General features: G+C 55.5%; 1 protein-coding gene across 2 annotated transcripts in view; it reads right to left on the minus strand.

Moving 5' to 3' along the window:
• The window catches only part of LOC140398895 (caM kinase-like vesicle-associated protein), a 176,807-nt gene that overhangs the window by 48,269 nt on the left and 113,815 nt on the right, over positions 1-14,723 (minus strand). The window contains exons 2-6 of one of the 2 annotated variants that reach the window (XM_072487853.1): positions 13,568-13,690; positions 9,402-9,508; positions 5,957-6,088; positions 2,977-3,051; positions 2,498-2,636 (exon numbers count right to left, since the gene is read on the minus strand). In XM_072487853.1, the coding sequence (XP_072343954.1) occupies positions 2,498-2,636; positions 2,977-3,051; positions 5,957-6,088; positions 9,402-9,496 (441 nt within the window). In that variant the 5' untranslated portion in view covers positions 9,497-9,508; positions 13,568-13,690. The remainder of the gene's footprint in view (positions 1-2,497; positions 2,637-2,976; positions 3,052-5,956; positions 6,089-9,401; positions 9,509-13,567; positions 13,691-14,723) is intronic. The other variant, XM_072487852.1, reaches the window with a different exon arrangement.

Genomic DNA, 14,723 nt, shown 5'->3' on the forward strand with positions numbered 1-14,723 from the left:
AGGGGACTGAGAGACAACAGTCAGTGTACAGATATCTCCCTGAGAGAGAGTGGACTGAGGGACACCAGTCAGTGTACAGATATCTCCCTGAGAGAGAGGGGACTGAGAGACACCAGTCAGTGTGCAGATATCTCCCTGAGAGAGAGAGAGAGGACTGAGAGACACCAGTCAGTGTACAGATATCTCCCTGAGAGAGGGGACTGAGAGACACCAGTCAGTGTACAGATATCTCCCTGAGAGAGAGACAGGACAGAGAGACACCAGTCAGTGTACAGATATCTCCCTGAGAGAGAGAGGACTGAGAGACACCAGTCAGTGTACAGATATCTCCCTGAGAGAGGGGACTGAGAGACACCAGTGAGTGTACAGATATCTCCCTGAGAGAGGGGACTGAGAGACACCAGTGAGTGTACAGATATCTCCCTGAGAGAGGGGACTGAGAGACACCAGCCAGTGTACAGATATCTCCCTGAGAGAGAGGGGACTGAGAGACACCAGTGAGTGTACAGATATCTCCCTGAGAGAGGGGACTGAGAGACACCAGTGAGTGTACAGATATCTCCCTGAGAGGGGGGACTGAGAGACACCAGTGAGTGTACAGATATCTCCCTGAGAGAGAGAGGGGACTGAGAGACACCAGTCAGTGTACAGATATCTCCCTGAGAGAGAGAGGGGACTGAGAGACACCAGTCAGTGTACAGATATCTCCCTGAGAGGGGGGACTGAGAGACACCAGTGAGTGTACAGATATCTCCCTGAGAGAGAGGGGACTGAGAGACACCAGTGAGTGTACAGATATCTCCCTGAGAGGGGGGACTGAGAGACACCAGTGAGTGTACAGATATCTCCCTGAGAGAGAGGGGGGACTGAGAGACACCAGTCAGTGTACAGATATCTCCCTGAGAGAGAGAGAGGACTGAGAGACACCAGTCAGTGTACAGATATCTCCCTGAGAGAGAGAGGGGACTGAGAGACACCAGTCAGTGTACAGATATCTCCCTGAGAGAGAGAGGGGACTGAGAGACACCAGTCAGTGTACAGATATCTCCCTGAGAGAGAGAGGGGACTGAGAGACACCAGTGAGTGTACAGATATCTCCCTGAGAGAGAGGGGACTGAGAGACACCAGTGAGTGTACAGATATCTCCCTGAGAGGGGGGACTGAGAGACACCAGTGAGTGTACAGATATCTCCCTGAGAGAGAGGGGGGACTGAGAGACACCAGTCAGTGTACAGATATCTCCCTGAGAGAGGGGACTGAGAGACACCAGTGAGTGTACAGATATCTCCCTGAGAGAGAGGGGACTGAGAGACACCAGTGAGTGTACAGATATCTCCCCGAGAGAGAGGGGACTGAGAGACACCAGTGAGTGTACAGATATCTCCCTGAGAGAGAGGGGACTGAGAGACACCAGTCAGTGTACAGATATCTCCCTGAGAGAGAGGGGACTGAGAGACACCAGTGAGTGTACAGATATCTCCCTGAGAGAGAGAGGACTGAGAGACACCAGTCAGTGTACAGATATCTCCCTGAGAGAGAGAGGACTGAGAGACACCAGTGAGTGTACAGATATCTCCCTGAGAGAGGGGACTGAGAGACACCAGTGAGTGTACAGATATCTCCCTGAGAGAGGGGATTGAGAGACACCAGTGAGTGTACAGATATCTCCCTGAGAGAGAGAGGACTGAGAGACACCAGTGAGTGTACAGATATCTCCCTGAGAGGGGGGACTGAGAGACACCAGTCAGTGTACAGATATCTCCCTGAGAGAGAGAGGGGACTGAGAGACACCAGTGAGTGTACAGATATCTCCCTGAGAGAGAGAGGACTGAGAGACACCAGTGAGTGTACAGATATCTCCCTGAGAGAGGGGACTGAGAGACACCAGTCAGCGTACAGATATCTCCCTGAGAGAGAGAGGGGACTGAGAGACACCAGTGAGTGTACAGATATCTCCCTGAGAGGGGGGACTGAGAGACACCAGTCAGTGTACAGATATCTCCCTGAGAGAGAGAGGGGACTGAGAGACACCAGTCAGTGTACAGATATCTCCCTGAGAGAGAGAGGGGACTGAGAGATACCAGTCAGTGTACAGATATCTCCCTGAGAGAGAGAGGACTGAGAGACACCAGTGAGTGTACAGATATCTCCCTGAGAGGGGGGACTGAGAGACACCAGTGAGTGTACAGATATCTCCCTGAGAGGGGGGACTGAGAGACACCAGTCAGTGTACAGATATCTCCCTGAGAGAGAGGGGACTGAGAGACACCAGTCAGTGTACAGATATCTCCCTGAGAGAGAGAGGGGACTGAGAGACACCAGTCAGTGTACAGATATCTCCCTGAGAGAGAGGGGACTGAGAGACACCAGTGAGTGTGCAGATATCTCCCTGAGAGAGAGGGGGGACTGAGAGACACCAGTCAGTGTACAGATATCTCCCTGAGAGAGAGGGGACTGAGAGACACCAGTGAGTGTGCAGTATCTGAGTGAAGCTCACCTTGATATTTCGATGGACAATGTGGAGTGAGTGGAGATATGAAACCGTCTCCAGCACCTGCCGAATGACGTTGCTGGCGTCTCTCTCTGTGTACGACCCCTGCTCGAGGATCCAGTCAAAGAGGTCACTTCCTGTAGCCCTGGGAAACAGCAGAGAGCGGGGTGAAGTCAAAGATAACTGGCGGATCTATACGTGAGTGAAGCTGAGGGGGAGGGGGGGGGGGGGGCTGAGATGGGACAGGGTGGAAATACGGAAGGGTAGCAGTGAGACAGAGGGACTGCTATTCACCCGCCGGAAAACCCGCTGTGCTGGTGGCTGCTATTCGACTAAGTGGGGAATCGCAGATGAGCTCCACTCCGAACCCCATGGTGCAGCCGGGGGTTTTTTAAGTCACTGTTTTTCACCGGCCACCCCAGCGCCTCACCACCACGAAAAACGCAGACGGTGAAGTAAATATGGGCTCAGACAGCCCCACTCACAGCTCCTGAATGACAAAGTATTCGTCCCGCGTCTCGAAGGAATCAATCAACTGTAAGATGTTGGGATGATTTACCCTGCAGACAATATACAGCAATTATTAATATTCCCCTCAGTCCACTTACCTCCCCCCACCCACCGGCACAAACTCCCCACCCACCGGCACAAACCCCCACCCACCGGGACAAACCCCCCACCCACCGGCACAAACCCCCCACCCTCCGGCACAAACCCCCCACCCACCTCAACATAGCTGCCCATGGGGCAGTGCATATCGACGGAGCTCTTTAATTCTGGGATGATTCACAACCCAGGATCAATCTGTCCTCCTTAAACACAGAGTAACGCTCCCTCTACACTGTCCCCATCAAACACTCCCAGGACAGGCACAGGACGGGGTTAGATACAGAGTAAAGCTCCCTCTACACTGTCCCCATCAAACACTCCCAGGACAGGCACAGCACGGGGTTAGATACAGAGTAAAGCTCCCTCTACACTGTCCCCATCAAACACTCCCAGGACAGGTACAGCACGGGGTTAGATACAGAGTAAAGCTCCCTCTACACTGTCCCCATCAAACACTCCCAGGACAGGCACAGCACAGGGTTAGATACAGAGTAAAGCTCCCTCTACACTGTCCCCATCAAACACTCCCAGGACAGGCACAGCACGGGGTTAGATACAGAGTAAAGCTCCCTCTACACTGTCCCCATCAAACACTCCCAGGACAGGTACAGCACGGGGTTAGATACAGAGTAAAGCTCCCTCTACACTGTCCCCATCAAACACTCCCAGGACAGGTACAGCACGGGGTTAGATACAGAGTAAAGCTCCCTCTACACTGTCCCCATCAAACACTCCCAGGACAGGTACAGCACGGGGTTAGATACAGAGTAAAGCTCCCTCTACACTGTGCCCATCAAACACTCCCAGGACAGGTACAGCACGGGGTTAGATACAGAGTAAAGCTCCCTCTGCACTGTCCCCATCAAACACTCCCAGGACAGGTACAACACAGGGTTAGATACAGAGTAAAGCTCCCTCTACACTGTCCCCATCACACACTCCCAGGACAGGTACAGCACGTGGTTAGTTACAGAGTAAAGCTCCCTCTACACTGTCCCCATCAAACACTCCCAGGACAGGTACAGCACGGGGTTAGATACAGAGTAAAGCTCCCTCCACACTGTCCCCATCAAACACTCCCAGGACAGGTACAGCACGGGGTTAGATACAGAGTAAAGCTCCCTCTACACTGTCCCCATCAAACACTCCCAGGACAGGTACAGCACAGGGTTAGATACAGAGTAAAGCTCTCTCTACACTGTCCCCATCAAACACTCCCAGGACAGGTACAGCACGGGGTTAGATACAGAGTAAAGCTCCCTCTACACTGTCCCCATCAAACACTCCCAGGACAGGTACAGCACAGGGTTAGATACAGAGTAAAGCTCCCTCTACACTGTCCACATCAAACACTCCCAGGACAGGTACAGCACGGGGTTAGATACAGAGTAAAGCTCCCTCTACACTGTCCCCATCAAACACTCCCAGGACAGGTACAGCACGAGGTTAGATACAGAGTAAAGCTCCCTCTGCACTGTTCCCATCAAACACTCCCAGGACAGGTACAGCACGGGGTTAGATACAGAGTAAAGCTCCCTCTACACTGTCCCCATCAAACACTCCCAGGACAGGTACAGCACGAGGTTAGATACAGAGTAAAGCTCCCTCTGCACTGTCCCCATCAAACACTCCCAGGACAGGTACAGCATGGGGTTAGATACAGAGTAAAGCTCCCTCTACACTGTCCCCATCAAACACTCCCAGGACAGGTACAGCATGGGGTTATATACAGAGTAAAGCTCCCTCTACACTGTCCCCATCAAACACTCCCAGGACAGGTCCAGCACGGGGTTAGATACAGAGTAAAGCTCCCTCTACACTGTCCCCATCAAACACTCCCAGGACAGGTACAGCACGGGGTTAGATACAGAGTAAAGCTCCCTCTACACTGTCCCCATCAAACACTCCCAGGACAGGTACAGCACGGGGTTAGATACAGAGTAAAGCTCCCTCTACACTGTCGCCATCAAACACTCCCAGGACAGGTACAGCACGGGGTTGATACAGAGTAAAGCTCCCTCTACACTGTCCCCATCAAACACTCCCATGACAGGTACAGCACGGGGTTCGATACAGAGTAAAGCTTCCTCTACACTGTCCCCATCAAACACTCCCAGGAAAGGCACAGCACGGGGTTAGATACAGAGTAAAGCTCCCTCTACACTGTCCCCATCAAAGACTCCCAGGACAGGCACAGCACGGGGTTAGATACAGAGTAAAGCTCCCTCTGCACCGTCCCCATCAAACACTCCCAGCACAGGTACAGCATAGGGTTAATACAGAGTAAAGCTCCCTCTAAACTGTCCCCATCAAACACTCCCAGGACAGGTACAGCACGGGGTTAGATACAGAGTAAAGCTCCCTCGACACTGTCCCCATCAAACACTCCCAGGACAGGTACAGCACGGGGTTAGATACAGAGGAAAGCTCCCTCTACACAGTCCTCATCAAACACACCCAGGACAGGTACAGCACGGGGTTAGATACAGAGTAAAGCTCCCTCTACACAGTCCTCATCAAACACACCCAGGACAGGTACAGCACGGGGTTAGATACGGAGTAAAGCTCCCTCTACACTGTCCCCATCAAACACTCCCAGGACAGGTACAGCACGGGGTTAGATACAGAGTAAAGCTCCCTCTACACTGTCCCCATCAAACACTCCCAGGACAGGTACAGCACGGGGTTAGATACAGAGTAAAGCTCCCTCTACACTGTCCCCATCAAACACTCCCAGGACAGGTACAGCACGGGGTTAGATACAGAGTAAAGCTCCCTCTACACTGTCCCATCAAACACTCCCAGGACAGGTACAGCACGGGGTTAGAGACAGAGTAAAGCTCCCTCTACACTTACATCTTGAGGATCAGAATCTCATTTTTTGCCGCTCTCCGCACGTTGCGTCCGTCCTTCTTTGAGAATTTTTTGCAGGAGAACAACTTGTCCGAAAGCTTCTCCCTGACGATGCAGATCTCGCAGAACTCCTTCCTGTGTGGGGGGGGGGTGATGGGAACGATAGACTGTGAGATTGGGATCGCACTGTGCCGGTGGCGACGGCCGGCGCTGTTTTCCCCGACGCCCCGTTTAGTTGAACAGCCCGCCTGCGCAGGACGACAGAGCTAACCCCGCCAGCATTGATGCTCCTTCCTCCTCCGCCTGACTGCGGCGGGCACGTTTGGCCCCCGTGGCGCCGCCCGGCGTGGTCGAGCAGCCTGCTGGCTGGGTTGAGGTGGGCGGGGTGAAGTCCCGTCACCCCAGGGGGGGAAGTCCTGTGCCCCCGGCGAGGAACGGCTCCGAACACGGCAGACGGAGGAGACCCTGAACGCACCTTCGCTCGTACAGGACAGGGTCCACCTGGGTGGGGCTGAGGTTGGCAGGAGGGGAGGAGCCGATTCAAGGGGGGCGGGGGGCAATCCCCGTGCATCTGGGCACAGGAACGAGGGCCGATCACAGACCCGGTACCTCGCAGATCAACGGAGGGTCAGCCGGAGGGGCTGGTTGACCACCGCGGGCATCACAAACCTTCCCGTCACATGGGAGACAGGGGCTCGCTGAGGGCGGAGGAACGGAGGGGGGAGGGAGTGGGGCGGAGGCTGGTGGGTTTCAGGGAGGGGTAGGCATTGGGGTTTGGGTAGGAGTCAGTTTTGGAAAGGACCATCTCGATCAGAGGGGTTTTGCGTGGGGGTCTCGGGGTGGGGGTCTCGGGTTGAGGGTCTCGGGGTGAGGGTCTCGGGGTGAGGGTCTCGGGGTGGGGGTCTCGGGGTGAGGGTCTCAGGGTGAGGTTCTCGGGTTGGGGGTCTCGGGGTGGGGGTCTCGGGGTGGGGGTCTCGGGGTGGGGGTCTCGGGGGGGTCTCGCGGTGAGGGTCTGTGGGTGAGGGTCTCGGGGTCGGGGTCTTGGGGTGGCGGTCTCGGGGTGAGGGTCTGTGGGTGGGGGTCTGTGGGTGGGGGTCTCGGGGTGGGGGTCTCGGGGTGGGGGTCTTGGGTTGGGGGTCTCAGTGTGGGGGTCACGGGGTGGGGGTCTCGGGGGGTTATGGGGTGGGGGTCTCGGGGTGGGGATCTCGGGGTGCGGGTGTCGCGTTGGGGGTGGGGGTCTCGGTGTGGGGGTATCGAGGTGGGGGTCTCGGGGTGGGGGTCTCGGGGTGGGGGTCTCGGGGTGGGGGTCTCGGGGTGGGGGTCTCGGGGTGGGGGTCTCGAGGTGGGGGTCTCGAGGGGCGGGTTTCGGGGTGAGGCTCTCGCGTTAGGGGTCTCGGGTGGGGGTCTCAGGGTGAGGGTCTCGGGGTGGGGTCATGGGGGGATCTCGCGGTGAGGGTGTTGGTGTGGGGGTATCGGGGTGGGTGTCATGGGGTGGGGTCTCGGGGTGGGGGCCTCAGGGTGGGGGCCTTGGGTGTGGGTCTCAGTGTGGGGGGTCTTGGGGGGTTCGCAGGGTTGGGGATCTCGGGGTGGGGGGTCTCGGGTTGGGGGTCTCGGGGGGTTCGCAGGGTGGGGGGTCGGAGGGTGGGAGGTCTCGGGGTGGGGGTCTCGGGGTGCGAGTCTTGGGGTGGCGGTGTCGGGGTGGGGGTCTCCGGGTGAGGGTCTCGGGGTGAGGGTCTCGGGGTGAGGGTCTCGGGGTGAGGGTCTCGGGGTGGAAGTCTCAGAGTGAGGGTCTCGGGGTGGGGGTCTCAGGGTGGGGGTATTGGGGTGAGGGTCTTGGGGTGGGGGTCTCAGGGTGGGGGGTCTCGGGGGGGATCACAGGGTGCAGGGTCTCGGGGTGGGGAGTCTCGGGTTGGGGGGTCTCGGGGGGTTCGCAGGGTGGGGGGTGTCGGGGTGTGGGTCTCCGGGTGAGGGTCTCCGGGTGAGGGTCTCGGGGTGAGGGTCTCGGGGTGAGGGTCTCGGGGTGGGGGTCTCGGGGTGGGGGTCTCGGGGTGGGGGTCTCGGGGTGGGGGTATCGGGGTGGGGGTATCGGGGTGGGGGTATCGGGGTGGGGGTATCGGGGTGGGGGTATCGGGGTGGGGGTATCGGGGTGGGGGTCTCGGGGTGGGGGTCTCGGGGTGGGGGTCTCGGGGTGGGGGTCTCGGGGTGGGGGTCTCGGGGTGGGGGTCTCGGGGTGGGGGTCTCGGGGTGGGGGTCTCGGGGTGGGGGTCTCGGGGTGGGGGTCTCGGGGTGGGGGTCTCGGGGTGGGGGTCTCGGGGTGGGGGTCTCGGGGTGGGGGTCTCGGGGTGGGGGTCTCGGGGTGGGGTTCTCGGGGTGGGGGTCTCGGGGTGGGGGTCTCGGGGTGGGGGTCTCGGGGTGGGGGTCTCGGGGTGGGGGTCTCGGGGTGGGGGTCTCGGGGTGAGGGTCTAGGGATGGTGGTCTCAGGGTGAGGGTCTCGGGGTGAGGGTCTTGGGGTGGGGGTCTCGGGGTGGGGGGTCTCGGGGTGGGGGGTCTCAGGGGGGGATTGCAGGGTGCGGGGTCTCGGGGTGTGTGTCACGGGGTGAGGGTCTCGGGGTGAGGGTCTCGGGGTGGGGGTCATGGGGGGCATCTCGCGGTGAGGGTGTTGGTGTGTGGGTCTCGGGGTGGGGGTCATGGGGTGGGGGTCTCGGGGTGGGGGTCTCAGGGTGGGGGTCTCGAGGTGGGGGTCTAGGGGTGGGGGGTCTCGGGGGGGTTCGCAGGGTGGGGGATCTCAGGGTGGGGGGGTCGCGGGATGGGGGGTCTCGGGGGGGTTCGCAGGGTGGGGGTCGGAGGGTGGGAGGTCTCGGGATGGGGTCTCGGGGTGAGGGTCTAGGGATGGGGGTCTCGGGGTGGGGGTCTTGGGGTGGGGGTCTCTGGGTGGGGTTCCCGGGATGGGGGCCTCGGGGTGGGCGTCTCGGGGTGGGGTTCTCGGGGTGGGGTTCTCGGGGTGGGGTTCTCGGGGTGGGGTTCTCGGGGTGGGGTTATCGGGGTGGGGGTCGCGGGGTGGGGGTCTCGGGGTGGGTGTCTCGGGGTGGGGTTCTCGGGGTGGGGGTCTCGAGGTGGGGATCTCGGGGTGCGGGTCTCGGGGTGAGACTCTCGCGTTGGGGGTCTTGGGTGGGGGTCTCGGTGTGGGGGTATCGGGGTGGGGGTATCGGGGTGGGGGTATCGGGGTGGGGGTATCGGGGTGGGGGTATCGGGGTGGGGGTATCGGGGTGGGGGTCTCGGGCTGGGGGTCTCGGGCGGAGGTCTCGGGCTGGGGGTCTCGGGTTGGGGGTCTCGGGGTGGTCTCGGGGTAGGGGTCTCGGGGTGGGGGTCTCGTGGTGGGGGTCTCGGGGTGGGGGTCTTGGGGTGGGGGTCTAGGGGTCGTGGTCTCGAGGTGGGGGGATTCACTCACGCTCGCAGTAGTTGTCCCATGCTGTACTTGTCGGTTACATCACTGAGATCGCTGTAAAATCTCCCGGTGCGGAGGGTCAGACAGCTGAAAGGCATGTCGGAAAATCCCTAAATCCAGAGAGAGGGAGAGAGAGAGAGGGGGGGGGTTAATAGAGGGGGAGAGGGCGTGGAGAGAGGGGAAGAGAGAGAGAGGGAGGGGAGAGGAGAGGGAAAGGGAGCAGAGAGTGAGAGAGAGAGAGAAAGGGGGTGAAGAGAGGCGGGAGAGAGAGTAGGGAGAGAGAGAGACAGCGGGGAAGAACGAGCAGGAGGAATGAGAGAGAGCAGAGAAGGATATGGAGAGAGAGGAGCAAAAGAGAGAGGGGGAGGGTGGGGAGAGGGGGAGAGAGTGTGAGAGAGAGGAGAGAGAGAGAAAGAGAGAGGGGGTAGAGAAAGGAGAGAAGAGGAGAGAGCAGAAAAGAGAGAGAGAAAGAAGAGAAAGGGGTGGAGAGAGAGGCGGGGAGAGAAAGGGGGAGAGAGGGAGAGGTGGAGAGAGGGAGCAAGAGAGTGGAAAGAGAAGCAGAGTTAATATGTGAGGGAAAGAGGAAGGTGGGAGATAGAGGGAGGGAGAGTGAGAGAGGGAGAAAAGAAAGAGTGAGATTGAGGCAAGAGAAGCATCAATTCCATCCAACACTACAATCTCCATCGCCAATACTCCATCTCTCCATCCATCTCTCCATCCATCCATCTCTCTATCCATCCATCCATCCATCTCTCCACCCATCCATCCATCACTCCATTTCTCCATCCATCCATCTCTCCATCCATCCATCTCTCTATCATCCATCCATCTCTCCATCCATCTCTCCACCATCCATCTCTCCACCCATCCATCCATCCATCTCTCCATCCATCCATCTCTCCATCCATCCATCTCTCCATCCATCCATCCATCTCTCCATCCATCTCTCCATCCATCTCTCCATCCATCTCTCCATCCATCTCTCCATCCATCTCTCCATCCATCTCTCCATCCATCTCTCCATCCATCTCTCCATCTCTCTGTCCATCCATCTCTCCATCCATCCAGCCATCCATCCATCTCTCCATCCATCCATCCATCTCTCCATCCATCCATCTCTCCATCCATCCATCATCCATCCATCCATCATCCATCCATCCATCCATCTCTCCATCCATCCATCACTCCATCCATCTCTCCATCCATCCATCTATCATCCATCCATCATCCATCCATCCATCCATCTCTCCATCCATCCATCTCTCCATCCATCCATCTCTCCATCCATCCATCTCTCCATCCATCCATCCATCACTCCATCCATCTCTCCATCCATCCATCATCCATCCATCCATCTCTCCATCCATCCATCTCTCCATCCATCCATCTCTCCATCCATCCATCTCTCCATCCATCCATCTCTCCATCCATCCATCTCTCCATCCATCCATCTCTCCATCCATCCATCCATCACTCCATCCATCCATCCATCACTCCATCCATCTCTCCATCCATCCATCCATCATCCATCCATCCAGCCATCATCCATCCATCCATCCATCTCTCCATCCATCATCCATCCATCCATCATCCATCCATCCATCCTCCATCCATCCATCCATCCATCTCTCCATCTCTCCATCCATCTCTCCATCCATCCATCCATCTATCTCTCCATCCATCCATCCAACCATTCATCCATCCATCCATTCATCCAACTCTCCATCCATCCATCATCCATCCATCCATCTCTCCATCCATCCATCCAACCATTCATCCATCCATCCATCTCTCCATCCATCCATCTCTCCATCCATCCATCTCTCCATCCATCCATCCATCTCTCCATCCATCTCTCCATCCATCTATCCATCTCTCTATCTCTCCATCCATCTCTCCATCCATCCATCTATCTCTCCATCCATCCATCCAACCACTCATCCATCCATCCATCTCTCCATCCATCTATCCATCTCTCCATCCATCAATCCAACCATTCATCCATCCATCCATCCATCTCTCCATCCATCCATCCAACCATTCATCCATCCATTCATCCATCCATCTCTCCATCCATCCATCTCTCCATCTCTCCTTCCATCCATCCATCCATCCATCTCTCCATCCATCATCCATCCATCCATCATCCATCCATCCATCCATCATCCATCCATCCATCCATCTCTCCATCCATCCATCCATCTCTCTATCTCTCCATCCATCTCTCCATCCATCCATCTATCTCTCCATCCATCCATCCAACCATTCATCCATCCATCCATCCATCCAACTCTCCATCCATCCATCATCCATCCATCCATCCATCTCTCCATCCATCCATCCAACCATTCATCCATCCATCCATCTCTCCATCCATCCATCTCTCCATCCATCCATCCATCCATCCATCCATCTCTCCATCCATCTATCCATCTCTCTATCTCTCCATCCATCTCTCCATCCATCCATCCATCTATCTCTCCATCCATCCATCCAACCATTCATCCATCCATCCATCCCTTCATCTCTCCATCCATCCATCATCCATCCATCTATCCATCTCTCCATCCATCCATCCAACCATTCATCCATCCATCCATCCATCTCTCCATCCATCCATCCATTCACCCATCCATCTCTCCATCCATCTCTCCATCTCTCCTTCCATCCATCCATCCATCCATCTCTCCATCCATCCATCATCCATCCATCTCTCCATCCATCATCCATCCATCCATCATCCATCCATCCATCCATCATCCATCCATCCATCCATCCTCCATCCATCCATCTCTCCATCCATCCATCCATCTCTCTATCTCTCCATCCATCTCTCCATCCATCCATCCATCTATCTCTCCATCCATCCATCCAACCATTCATCTATCCATCCATCCATCCAACTCTCCATCCATCCATCATCCATCCATCCATCTCTCCATCCATCCATCCAACCATTCATCCATCCATCCATCTCTCCATCCATCCATCTCTCCATCCATCCATCCATCCATCCATCTCTCCATCCATCTATCCATCTCTCTATCTCTCCATCCATCTCTCCATCCATCCATCTATCTCTCCATCTATCCATCCAACCATTCATCCATCCATCCATCTCTCCATCCATCCATCATCCATCCATCTATCCATCTCTCCATCCATCCATCCAACCATTCATCCATCCATCCATCCATCCATCCATCCATCTCTCCATCCATCCATCCAACCATTCATCCATCCATTCATCCATCCATCTCTCCATCCATCTCTCCATCCATCTCTCCATCTCTCCTTCCATCCATCCATCCATCCATCTCTCCATCCATCATCCATCCATCCATCATCCATCCATCCATCCATCATCCATCCATCCATCTCTCCATCCATCCATCCATCTCACTATCTCTCCATCCATCTCTCCATCCATCCATCCATCTATCTCTCCATCCATCCATACAACCATTCATCCATCCATCCATCCATCCAACTCTCCATCCATCCATCATCCATCCATCCATCCATCTCTCCATCCAACCATTCATCCATCCATCCATCTCTCCATCCATCCATCTCTCCATCCATCTATCCATCTCTCTATCTCTCCATCCATCTCTCCATCCATCCATCCATCTATCTCTCCATCCATCCATCCAACCATTCATCCATCCATCCATCCCTCCATCTCTCCATCCATCCATCATCCATCCATCTATCCATCTCTCCATCCATCCATCCAACCATTCATCCATCCATCCATCCATCTCTCCATCCATCCATCCAACCATTCATCCATCCATTCATCCATCCATCTCTCCATCCATCCATCCATCCATCTCTCCATCTCTCCATCTCTCCATCTCTCCTTCCATCCATCCATCCATCCATCCATCCAACCATTCATCCATCCATCCATCCATCCACCCATCTCTCCATCCATCCATCTCTCCATCCATCCATCTCTCCATCCATCCATCTCTCCATCCATCCATCTCTCCATCCATCCATCTCTCCATCCATCCATCTCTCCATCCATCCATCTCTCCATCCATCCATCTCTCCATCCATCCATCTCTCCATCCATCCATCTCTCCATCCATCCATCTCTCCATCCATCCATCTCTCCATCCATCTCGCCATCCATCCTTCCTTCTTTCACCTCTACTCACTTTCCAGTTACTGCACTGCTGCCTTCCTTCCTCTGGGGGAACCCCTGCCCCGGGACACAGGGGGATCCTGCCGTAGAACCAGGGGGGGCCCCACTGCCCTCAGACTCGGGGGGGAGGGTCCTTCTAAAAAATAAATTTACAGTACCCAATTATATATTTTTTTCCAATTAAGGGGCAATTTAGCATGGCCAATCCACCCAACCTGCACATCTTTGTGTTGTGGGGGCGAAACCCACGCAGACACGGGGAGAATGTGCAAACTCCACACGGACAGTGATCCAGAGCCGGGGTCGAACCCGGGTCCTCAGCGCTATGAGGCAGCAGTGCTAACCACTGCACCACCGTGCCGCCCTTTCTCGGTGGGACCCCTACCATGACCCCTGGGGACTCTGCTCTGACCCCAGGGGGGGGACTCTGCTCTGACCCCAGGGGACCCTGCCCCCTGACCCCTGAGAGTCCAGGTATTTCTCTAAAAGTGATTAACCTGAGGCGGTAGTGGCTGTGTCGAGATTTATCCCGGTTCCCGCTCGCTCCAATATTGGCCGTTCTGAGAATGCAAACGGGTTCCTGTTTCCGGGACACTAGTAACATGATGTGTAATGTCTGGCACATTCAGAGTTAACGTGGTACTATATTCTACCACCAGATGGAGGTGGAGAGCAGACCTATAAAAGAGATGCCTCTCAGGCTTCTGGGAGAGAGAGTGTAGAGATGAGAGTAGGTTAGAGAGACAAGGAGCAAAGCAGAGAGTAATTTAAATTAGTGTGCATGAGTCAAGTATTAGTAAAGTGTAGATTGTAGTTTAGTTAGAATATTGCTTGCTTTAGGAATAGTGTACGAACTGTATAATAAGTAGTGTCTTAAATTTAGCTTTGTTTATTTGACTTCGCTTTTTGTGGTCTTTGTGTACTCTACAAATCCATCCTGGGTATAAGCAACACAAAGAACGCCATATGGTACCAGGCGTGTTTCGAAAAAAAAAAATAGCAAATAGTTTAGTTCGTCAGATTAGTTTTAAAGACAAGAAAAGCACTACTGAACAGATCTCGAAGTCAGCACCGAATTCCGGCCTGTAAGATGGAAGGTCTGCAGAAGCCCAGGCAATTCAAGTCGACTGGTAAACGCGATCTAAATTGGAAAACTTTCAAACAACAGT

The sequence above is a fragment of the Scyliorhinus torazame genome, chromosome 22 (assembly GCF_047496885.1).
Source record: "Scyliorhinus torazame isolate Kashiwa2021f chromosome 22, sScyTor2.1, whole genome shotgun sequence".
In the NCBI taxonomy this organism is placed as follows: Eukaryota; Metazoa; Chordata; class Chondrichthyes; order Carcharhiniformes; family Scyliorhinidae; genus Scyliorhinus; species Scyliorhinus torazame.